The sequence below is a fragment of the Mirounga angustirostris genome, unplaced genomic scaffold (genome assembly GCF_029215605.1).
Source record: "Mirounga angustirostris isolate CCGP_5_RB_7025 unplaced genomic scaffold, mMirAng1.0.hap1 SCAF_11, whole genome shotgun sequence".
Classification (NCBI taxonomy): domain Eukaryota; kingdom Metazoa; phylum Chordata; class Mammalia; order Carnivora; family Phocidae; genus Mirounga; species Mirounga angustirostris.
The window spans coordinates 462,747-474,184 of record NW_026991719.1 but is presented as its reverse complement, the minus strand read 5'-3'; the positions used below and the strand labels follow the sequence as shown (position 1 = coordinate 474,184).

Genomic DNA, 11,438 nt, shown 5'->3' with positions numbered 1-11,438 from the left:
AATTGCATTTCACTAAACTTAATGCTGCATCAGTATTATACCTTAAAACCACGCGCCCCGGGTCTCTATGCAAGTTATTTGCGTCTGAATTCTGTAAAACAGCCCCCCCCCCCCAAAAAAGTCAATTCGGGAATCAAACACTGGAAAAGTTATAAAGTCGCCTGCTCTATGGCACAAGAAGGAATCCTAAACTCGGTGCTTTGGGGGCCAAACGTGTGCATGAAAACCGTGCTCGTAATCCAGGTCCCCTCTAAAAAAATACGGTGACAACGTGGGAGATTGGGGTCTCCCCGACCCCCTCCCCACCTTGTCCCGAGGTCGGCAGATGCATTTCCTTATTGCTGCAGAGCACGGGCCCCTAATCTGGCAGGGGGAAGTCCACGTTGCAATCCATTCCCATCCCGCACCTCCTCCTCCTCGGATGAAAACAACTTCGTGGCAGCGCGTAAAACTGTTAGCGACCAAGAATTGGCATCTTCGGCGGAGACCAGCCCCAGATCTTCTTGCGTAATCGACTCTATGATCTTCGAAAGGTGTGTAAGGGGCCGCATGCACGGGGTAGGAACGCTGGCCACAGAGGAGGGCGCGCGGGGCTCCACGTGGCCGAGGGTCCCGGGACGCACAGACCGCGGGCCGAGGGTCCCGGGACGCACAGACCGCGGGCCGAGGGCTGCGTCAGCTGGTCTGGCCGTCACCTGCTCTCTTCCGCAGTCTCTGCGAGCGTCTGCAGGGGTCGTGAGGTCCCGGGAGGCCCCCCCCTGGGCCGGTGGTGGGCCCCGGGAAGCCCCAGGCGGGGAGGCCGCTGCGCCAGGGCCCGCGCCCTCGCTCCAAGCCGTCGGCGCGGCCTTCGCGGGGCGCGCAGGATTCGAGCGCCGGACGCAGCGCGGGCGGGCTCGTGGGGGCCGGCGGGCGGCGGGTCAGAGCCCCAGGGCCTCGGCGTGCTTGCGCGCCTTGAGCCGCAGGTCGGCGATGCTGGAGTTCTTGCTGTTGCTCTTGGCGGCGGCGGCCACGACAGCCGCGGCCGAGGCCGACTCGGCCAGCGACGCGATGGGCAGCCCGAAGGGCGGCGGCGGGAACATCAGGTAGGGCGCGTGCGCCGCCAGGTGCGGATGCAGGTGCGGGTGCGCATGCGCCACGCCTTCCAGCTGCAGCTGCGCCTGGACCTGGGAGGGCAGACTTGGCACGTTAGGACGGCTGAGCAGCTGGGCTTTCCCGCCCGGCGGAGCCCTGGGAGCCCCCTTCCCGCACCCCGCGGACCACCACCCAGCCTCCAGCAGCCAGGGCAGTCGGAACTGTCCTCTGGACACCCGTGAACGCCGGGGCCCCTGACTGCCGTGCGCAAGGAGAGCTGCAGAATGCGAACAGACCTCACACCCGCCCACCCCTGGGGCGCCCACACCCGTGTGCTCGGCAGCATCCCCTCCTCACGAAAGCCTCATTTCCCTGAACTTGTGACATGTCCCCCAGTCGGGCTCTGGGCTCCTCTTTACTACCCCCTCCCAGGGGCGTCTCTGAGTCCATGAGGAGCATGGCGACAGGTCCGTGCTCCAAGGGCCGAATTTCAGCAAAGACCCCATGGCTGACCCCAAGTCGGGGCAGCAGTTCCGTAATGCAGAGAGACGGCCCCTCCTTGGGGAAAGGATGGAGCGGGGGCGGGGACGGAAGATGGGCCCCGCGAGCGGAGTGGGCGAGGCCAAATGAGAGGGACCCTGCGCATGCCCTGGACGCCCTTAACCGCTTTGGGCACCTTGAGTCCAAGAGCACAAGGCTCGAGCACCCACTCTAAGTCTCGGGTGTCTATTCATTGACCCCACCACCACCACCCATGCCCTAGCTGAGCCGCAGAGGCCCCTAGCAAACACGGATCCAAATATAAACCCAGGCCTGATCCTTGGAGCAAAACCGCTCGGTGCGGTGGTGGCCACGCCTCGGCTCCCCCCAGAGCACCCCTGCTCCCCCGGCGTATGCGCTCTACGTCCCCCAACGTTGGGGCCCCAACGGGAGCACCCCCAAGTCCTGCGCTGGGGCGAGGCAGAGAACGCGTGAGCTCTGCGCTCTCACCCTGGGCCTCCCCCACGCAGCTTCCACCATCCACCAGGAGCTGGCCCCAAGCAGGGTGCAGCCCTGGGGCCTTCTGACACCCTAGCCACCCCACGTCCACGCAGAGCAGCTTTGCGCACGGGGATCCTGAGATCCTGAGCCCCAGGATCCCAGCTCTGAGTTGGAGAGCGAGGCCCAGCTACAGCGGGGTGCACACACCTCCCCTTGAGGCCATGGGGCAGGCCAGCTGGGGTTTGGGTATACACGCAGGGCCTCACACCCAAGTGCGAGAATCCCCGCCCCTCCATTCCCAACCAGGCAGCCTGGGTGGGTGGGATTTTTTTTTTTTTTTTTTCTCACTCCGGTTTTTGTAAAATTGTGTTTGGGTTTCTCTCCTGGCCCTCCCAAAGGTGAGTCTTAGAGTTTTACAGCGTGATTTTAATACGTGCCAACGGGTCTATAAATGCCCCCTTGTAAAGGCGGCAGCCTTTCTTCCGCGGGGGCGGGAGCAGCCGGGGGAAGCAGGACGCCAGGGAGGCGGGGAGGTGGCGGCCCCCGCGCGCAGCTCACAAGGAAGAAAAACGGGCTACCTGTTGGAAAGGCATTCGCAGGGCGCCCATGTTGACGTAGGGCGCCACCCTGCAGGCGTCCAGGTGGCTGGCGGTGCCCAGGATAACGCCTGCAAGGGAAGAAAGGAGCCATGAAGCCCGCCAGGGTCCTCTGCGCACCCCGGCGGCCGCTGCACGCGCTGCCCACCTCCACTGTCAGCCTCCGCACCACCCACCTTTATGCATCTGGTTCTCCTGCTTGCGGCACTTGGCTCGTCGGTTCTGGAACCAAACCTGAGGACAGAGCAGACAGACGCGCGCAGCCCCGTGAGCCTGCCGGCCTCCTCCGAAGCTGGGGCTTCTCGCCCCCACGAGGGCAGGCGCGGCGGCGCGGGGGGCGCGCGCGGTTCCCAAGGCGCCAAGGCGCAGAGGCTGGTGCGACTCAGGGCGCAATAGAGCCCTCTCCCGCGCCCCCTCCTTTCCCAACCCAGCCCCACCATACCTGGCGACCTAGAGCTGGGAATTCCCAAACTCACTTCTGGGACCTGTCTGTTCCCCAAGGTGAGCCTCAACATCCACATCGAGTGAAGGAGTGCAGGGCGCATTCGAGAACTTTCCATGATCAGTGTGGGCATTCCCTGCTCCACTCTGCCAGCCCCTGGGAGAGCCTGACCTTCCCCTCTGAAACCTTAGCCGCCAACGAAGGGGGCACACAGGCTGATAAGTAGCTTCAACTGCAACCTCTTCCCCAGTCGAACTCGGGACATCCCGGCTCCAGAAACTTCCATGCCCTCCTTGGAAGCCTGGAGGGTCCCCGTTAATATTAAGGAGACATGAACATCCTGGATCCAGAAAGGCGGGGGCACGCCCATAATTTCAGGCACCAGCTTCTCTAAAAAAAAAAAAAAAAATCTAATTCTTGGAGAAAGGATATCTGTGCGACCCTCCCCAGTTCAGCTAGATGCACAGGTCTGATGTCAAAATTTGGGTGCACAGGATTTCACCCCCCAAAAAGCCTCCTCCCTGCTCCCCAAGGTCACACACTCCCTCTCTCCTCCAGACAGCTCTGGTCCTTGGACACCGTTGCCCTCTGGCTCTGCCTGACGAAATCTGGAGGCCCCTCCCTCCAAATTCTTAGCCACTGAATTTTCCCTAACGTTTTCTCCTCCGGAAGCTCTCCTGCCACTCTCACTGACCTTCTTGGCCGAGATGGTGGTGAGTGACCACGCGGAATAATTGGCACAAAGAAACCCTTCCCTTGGGCTACTCTGCCCGGGTGCCTGAGGACCCACTGCTCCAAGCAGGGCGGGGGGCTGTCCCCCCTCCAGACCCCCACCACGCACGGGGAGACCGCGGCACACCCGGGAGACTGGAAACCTTCACTTTTCCTTCCCAGACTCTTAAGAGGAGGCTTTTAATCCACAGCTGAGCCATCACCCGCCTGGAGAACTGGCTTTCCAGAAGGTTCCAAAGCTCATGCCAACGGGCTACAGGGAGCTTGGAAAAGTTTAAGCTTCTTCCCCTGAAAAGTAATCCCCAAATTGTCACCCCTCTCCCTCTGCACCCGAGTCCAAGTCCACAAACCTTCCCTTGCATTTGCAAAGCCTGCACTGACATTCCTCCTCTCCTCCCCACACACACAACAAGCCTCCACCTCCACCTCCCCCCCCCCCCCCCCCCGGCATCACCACCACCCCTGGTCGAACTGGACCCCTTTGGACCCGGTCCTGAGCTCCTCCCTCTCCTCGGGGTCGGACCCAGTCCTCAGGAGAGCAAACTCTGCGCCCTGGAAGGGCATTTTTCAAAAACAGAATCCTCTTGAAATCTGGCAAGCAAAGCTCACTTTCCTTTCAGCGCCGTCGTGTGGTGGGGGTGTGGGGGGTTGGGGGGGCAATGCGATTATGAAGAATAAAAGTGATGAATTAGCCAGTGCGCGAAGCGATAATAAATCAGTCTTGGGGTGATTCACGATCAATTCCAATTAGTCCTGAATATGCTAAGTAAAGTGCACTACACTGGTTAAGCGGTTATATCTTCATTAAGGGCCACTCACTGATTTCTTTCACAAATGGTGTAATCTGATTTCTTTTTGATTTCCATTACAGACAGTGAATAATGACATTTAATTTAGCTCTGCGCCATAAACCCAAAGATATTTGTTGTAATTAAATTACCTCGTGCTCCTCACTGTGGTCTCATAACTTTCCATTATAACCCTGACAGCTGCGTGATATGAGGTGCCACGGTGACAGTAAAAATAAAAGGTTAATAAGGACCAGTTTCCATAGGATCCCCAATTTATTTACAGCAAATTTCCACACTAAATTGAAACTCTATCCTTTAACAACACGGGACGGGATTACCGAACACTTCGGAGACAGGAATAAACCAGAGTCCCTTCTTGCCCCCCTGCTCCCGCCACCCCCACCCCAGACCTCCGCACCTTCTGCGGGATGACCCATTCGTTTTAACTAATTGATTTTTATGAGCCCGTCTGCCGCCCCTTTACCCTGCGATTCTCGTCCCCGTGGCCAAAACAAAATGATTTCTTCTATTTTATTCCCATGTTTGTTTTTATTATTATTTACAGTCATTAAATTTTAATTCACCTCTGGATGGATATAGCCACTCACATCTCTCTCCCCCACCCCCGTCCTCACCCCCCCCCCTTTATATTTTAGGGCTTTCTCAAGATCTGCAAGCACCCAAGAACCAATTTCCTGCCACTCCGTCCCTCCTGCTAAGGTGTTACTCCGTAATAGACTGCTGAAAGAAATAGTGTAGAATTAAATTAGAAGTAATTTATTTTTATAGAAACAGTACATCAAGGCCTGGGAGATATTACAGATCCCAGGCAGAAAGACACCGGGAAGATGACATAAAAGTTGATGTCCCCTTCAGCGAAAGTTTAATCTTTTCATTAATTTATACGGTGCAGCCCCATCCATCTTCCCCGAGAAGGGTGGCCAGCAGGAAAAGACACCCTCAGCCTTAGCCACCTCTCTTCGCTGGGGCCACAGATGAGCTAACCGCCTGGACCCTCAGGGAAGAGGTTGGCCGGGGCTACTCTGAGGGCGCGGGGAGGGGGGGGTCCCACCTTGCAGCGAGATTCTGTGTCCACTGCTTCTGCGGACAAGAGCTGAACAAGGCTGAGGAATATTGCATTTCAAGCTAAGAAAGCCTATTATTTATGGCAGCCGCTTGGGAGATGGAAAGGGGGCTGGGATCAAAAAAAATTGTTTTTCAAATTAAAAATTTCGTAAAACACTATCTATAACACACGTTTGTGTTTTCGTTTCCTAAGTCAACTGGGGGCGGGGGGAGTGGTGTTTGAATGTGTTGATCTTCTAAGCAGCGGGGAAACCCAGGCCTTCAAAGCGCTGGGATTTTCACGGCCACCCCCCTCCCCGCTTGACAATATTAATTCCGTTTATTTAAAACCGGTCCCCAGAGCCCGGGGATGCTGACCCCCTTTCCTTCTTTCCCTGGCGCTTCTATCCTACTCCGAGCCTTGAGGAGGGAGCTTCCAGGCCCGACCTCCCAGGCGGGGTCTGCACCATCCCGGAGGAAGCGAGCTGGAAGCCGATCTTTGCCACCCATTAATGCATTAATAAATTTAAGGGAACGTTCCTCATGCCCGGGAAAGGCTTGCCAGAGCGTCCCTTCCGCGCACGTGCTGTGCACGCCCAGGGCCCCCCGCCGACAGTGGCTTGCCAGATGGGGCATCATGAATTCATGCGCCCGCGCCCCCCCCCCCCCCGCCCCGCGCCCCGCGCGCCCAGGCTAATCCGGCCCCGCGCGGGCTGCAGCCGCGCTCATCAAGATGCCCAGTGTGCGCGCCTCCCCCCACCTCGTCCCTCGCCTCCCCTCCCTGGAGTGGGAGGGAGGGGGCTGAGGGCCGCGGCACCGAGGAGGAGAGGAACAGAACCAGTGGAAAGAGGTGAAGAGGCGTCCCAGTTCCCCACCACCTGGACGTGGAGGGCGGCCCGCTCAGGCAGGGCAGTCGCCCTTCGTACGAGCCGTGCGACCCGCCTGCGAGGGCCGCACCCGAAAGGCCCGGCGCGCCAGCCCGCTCCCAGTCTCCCCGCGCTCCGGGAAGGGGCCTGCAGCCGGGGCCGAGCTGCCGCGCTCGCTCGGGGGTCCCGGCGAGGCCCGGGTGGCGGGGGCCGGCCCCGCGCGCTCCTACCTGTACACGCGCCTCCGAGAGCCCCAGGCGCTGGCTGAGCTCCTCGCGCATGAAGGCGTCAGGGTAGTGGGTCTCGTCGAAGAGCCGCTCCAGCTCATTGAGCTGCTCGAGCGTGAAGTTGGTGCGACTACGCCTCTGTTTCAGCTTCGTCTGGCCGTCTTCGTCCTCCGACTTCACGTCCTCGCGCTTCTCCTTGCACTCGTAGATACCTGCGGGCGGGCCGAGGGCACAGGGCTGAGGGCGCAGGGCTCCCCCGGCGCGCCCTGCCCGTCCCTGCCTGCCAGGGCCCGCGGGGCCGTGCGCCCGAGACAGGGGCCCGCGGTGCGGGCTTTTGTGCCGCGCGGCTAAAATCGAAGTGTGTGCCTGCGGAGCAAGGGGCCCCGGCGGCAAAGGCGCCCTGACGGGGGGCGCTGCGTCAGGTCGATAAAGCGGACTCCACGGAACACACGCTCTTTGGTAATAACTCGGGCATTGGCGGCGCCGTGTTTCTTGGCCTAGTCTTGCCATGGCTTCCTTAATTTTTCCACTTTGTCTCTTGACATATTGACATACCCTAACTTTCTCCCCCCGCCCAGCCCCGCCTCTCCGGAGTGGGGTGTTAAATATTATTTTAAGTCCAAGAAGTTTGGGCAGAGTGGCCCGAGTGTCGGCCCCGCGGAGGGTGTGCGGCGGGCCCAGGCCACGCTGGGGTCCAGGCCCGGGAACCCTGCTGCCCCCCGCTGCTAGGCAGCGGGACAGGGGCCGCACCAGGCGGGTCGGATCCTTCCTCGGAGGAGGCCGAGGAGCTGAGCGCACGCGGCCCCCACCCTGGTCTCTTCTTCAGACTCCAAGAGCAAAACTCCTATCCTAGCACAGCATGGTGTCTGGGGGGAGGTGCAATGGGACAAGACACCCTCTGCTTGCAGTCTCTCTCTGTTGCACATATATTCACACGCGGTGCAGCACACATCCCACCAGGGCACCGACAGTGGTACTTTCTTAGTCCAAAAACGATGATAGCATCTCTATTTCCTGGCGGGAGGGGGCTCCAGCATCGGGTAAGAAGCTGCACCTCCCCGGCGCCTGGGTCTCCCGCTGCTTTCTCTGCATCAGGGAACCTACTGGACACAGGCACAGAGCATCTCTGCGCCCTAATTAGATGTCCCCTGCTGTCAAGAAGACGCCAGCCTTCAGGAGGCTCTAGCCAAAGAGCCCCCAGGTCTGAAGCAGAGAAGGGGTCTGCATGACTCAGCCCAGAAACTTACCAAGAGGGAAAGACCGAAAGCGGCTGTGGGGAGAGGGGTAATCCTGCTCCCCTGCTCCCCCAGTCAGGATCCCTGAGCTGGACACCAGAAGCTCAGTCCTGAGTCTGCCTCCTGAGCAGCATCGGGACCCCTGAGCATGGGGCACTTAACCCCAGCTTGGATTTTTAAATTCCCTTCCACCTCCTGAAAGCATCGCATTTCCAAAAACACCCCATTTCTTCCCAGTCGTAAATCCTGTCCTAGAGGCGCCCCCCCCCCCACTCTTCCTTCCTCCCTGTCTCTGAAGTCTGACCCCAGGGATTGATCCCAGCTGAGAAGCTGGCCTTCAAAGTCCTTAAGAACCCGCGGCAGGCTTTGCAAAATCCACAGTCCCTTCCTCGGCAACGCGGGACCCACTGTGCAGGAGCCTAAGACCTCCGGGTTTCTGCTGGAACCCCAAGATCTCCCACACTTCCATCTGGCTCCCATCTTACCAATACAGCCTGGGGTTCAGCCCTGCAAGGGGTCTGTACACCCAGCCGAAGGGGGGAAAGGCACAGCTGAGAGGCAACCCTGTTCTGTTCTCTCCTTTTTCAAAGGCCTTGACTGCACTGCACTCTCTTTCCGAGGCCCCCTTTTCCGGGGTCCGCTGCCTCAGCAATCAGGCTGAAAGGAGGCAGGCGGGACAAGGAGGGGCCCGACCTCTAGGAAGGACTTGGGGGGAACTGGTCAGGAGCCATGGAGGTCAGCCCTGGGTGCTGTCATGTAGAACTTCAGTGTAGGCCCTGAGTCGCACCCAGCTGACAGCTGTGTCTTCATTAAAGCCAACTCTGTATGAATTATAGAGTCAGGGGTACCCGGCAGTGCCCAAGGGGGGCACCCTGAGGTAAGACAGGTCCGGCCCAGGCCACCTGGGCGGCCAGCGGTCAGGGGCGGATCTGTAAGCCTCTGGCAGCTTGCTGCTTCCACGGGTCAAGGCCTCTGAAAGACATCTGGGTCATCGGCAACGTTTCAAGGCCATGGCCCAGGACTCTGCCACTCGGAGACCCCAAGTGTAGGGTCCCAAAGAGCAGGAGACGTGGGCTTCCTGAGTCGGGGGAGGTGTGGGGGGGGCGGAGGTCTACTTGTAGGGGGACCATCACGCTGACAGCGAGTGGAACAGGGCCGGCGGAGGCGAATGGTAAGCCTCTGTATTTCCTCTTTGTAATGAAAAATAGACATTCCGAGCAGTTTCAAACTGTGCCCCCTGAGAAATCCAGCCCATTTTATGCCTCTGATTTACCGCTGCTGGTTGCCCTGTTTGCTCATAGATCCCCGGAGTTGGGATAACCCCTGCCCAGCTGGGAGAGCCCCCATAAACTTGCCGTGTCCCCCCCGCCCCATTCAGCAACAGGGCGAACCGCGGCGAACGTTATCTGGAAGGGAAGGAGGCCCAGGCCCAGGACGCGCCGTCCACCCGCCGCAGGGCCGGCTTCTGACAGCCTGGGGTCGGAGCGGCCGCGCGCGCCCCGCCACGAGCTTCCCAGGGCCCCTCACTTCGCGTCCAGACCCTGGCCACCTGCGGGCGCGGGAGTGGTTTTAATTTAGAGGCCCGCGTCAGCCCAGATCAAGTCTCAAGGTTCAAGGGGAAAGTTTTCCCTAAGAGGAAAACAGCGCGGAGAGGATTCGGCAGGCAGGAGCGGAGACTGCGAGCCTTAGCTCCGGGCCCACCGGCCAGCTCGTCCTCAACGCCTGCCCGTTTCAAAGGCTCGGGACGCGGGGAGGGGGTGGGCGCTGCGAGAGATGCGTGTGGATCTCTCCTCGCGCGCTCTGGGGAGTCGACTCAGGCAGGCCGGCAGACAGGCAACGCGCCCAACAGCGCCTGCAGCCGACCTCGGTTTTCAGGCACATCCGCCCGATGGACCCCAACCCGGGAAAGTTCCCGCTGCGACGTCCGGTGCCAACGCCCAGGGGAAGCCAGTCGTCAGGCAGCGCCTGGCCCCAGCCCCTGCTCATCCTCGGCCCCCCCGGCCTCCCTTCCCGTATCCGCGTTTCCTTTCTTTCTTACGCAAAGACTGGCGATGCGTTGCCGGGGCCTTTCCGTCCGAGCGCGGCCGTAAATGCAGAGTTTGGGGTGGAATTCTGAGCGAGCCGCGGCGCCCGGGGCCTCCCCGCGCGCGGAGCGAGGGCCAGGCGGGCAGGCTCGGTGGCGAGGAGACGCGGTCCCCGGGAGGGGCCCGCCGCGGCGTCCGGCGCGAGCTTACCTTCCGCAGCCCTCCCCGTGCCGAACTCTTTCAGTTTGTCCTTGTCGCTGTCCACGTGGTCCTTAAACAGATGCACCGGACAGTGGCCACTGCCCTCGGTAATGTCCTGGAGGCTGGATTCCGAGCTCCCCAGCTCCCGGGAGCGCGCCAGTCCGCTCTCCAAAACTTCCCTGTACGAGATCGAATCCTTCTTGCCGCCGCCGCTACTCTCCTTGCTTTTCTGGTCAAAAGACTTGGATACAAAAGCCGTGAGTTCCTCCATGGCTGCGCGGGGCTGCGGGGTCCGCAGGGCTCGGCGCGGCTGGCTGGGAGCCGGGCTGTGGTCCGCACGCCTCCCCGCGCGGAGACGACTTGTCCGTGCGAGGGCAGATCCTTCCTGCTGTTATTTATGCCTTTCAATTTGAGATCTCACTATTTATACGCGGCCACGTCCGCCCAACCCCCAGCGCTCCCTGTCTGCAGCAATTAGGGCTCCGGGCTCGGCGGCGGGGGCACGCAGAGATGCTATCTCTCCCCCACCTCCAGTCCGGCAATTGGCTTCCTGTTCATTTCATCACTGCTGGGCGTCTGAGCACCTTGGTGCGGAGAGGTAAAGATCCGATTTTTTTGAAGGGAGAGCGCGCGCGCGCGCCAGCAGGCGCAGGCGCCAGCGCCCCAAACAGGTATCCGCATTCGCTCAATGCGTGGCGGAAAGCAAACTCGAGGAGGAGTTTATCGATGGTGAGGTCCTCGCCGGCCCGCGCGGCCAGGAGAACAGCCAGCCCCGCGCCCGGGAACCCGTCTCCGCAAGATGTGTCGGTCCGCGCGCGCGGCAATGCAGGGAGAGACGCCGAGGGGACCCCGGGCGACGGTGACGCGCGATCCACAGACGAGAATCCGCTGCAACGCTGAGATGTGGTTGGATTGCGGGCCGGACCTGGCGGCGCGGCCCGCGGAGCGAGCGGTTGGAACTGGGGTGCGCGGTGTGGCCGGTAAACAGCTCGAGGACCCCGAAAGGGGGAGGAACGGGGCCCGCGCGTACCCGAGCGTGGACGCCGGAACCTCGGCGGCGGCGGCGAAAAGCGGCTCGCAGACCTCGGAGGGGCCGGCGCCGCGGAGGCCGGGGACTGGGGCGCGGCCGGGCCGCGTGCACCCGGAGCGCGGGGGGTCCGGACTCAGAGACGGCCACGGCTGGCGCGGAGAGAGACCTGGTTTGTAA

General features: G+C 61.0%; 1 protein-coding gene across 1 annotated transcript; it reads right to left on the bottom strand.

The window, feature by feature from the left end:
* Positions 1–251: 251 nt before the first annotated feature.
* SHOX (SHOX homeobox) lies at positions 252–10,601 on the bottom strand. The gene is made up of 5 exons (XM_045884548.2): positions 10,241–10,601; positions 6,775–6,983; positions 2,825–2,882; positions 2,631–2,719; positions 252–1,163 (listed from the first exon to the last, which is right to left on the bottom strand). Exons 1-5 carry the CDS (start codon positions 10,500–10,502, stop codon positions 918–920), a joined length of 864 nt encoding a protein of 287 aa, XP_045740504.1. The 5' UTR covers positions 10,503–10,601; the 3' UTR covers positions 252–917.
* Between the last annotated feature and the right edge of the window lie 837 nt (positions 10,602–11,438).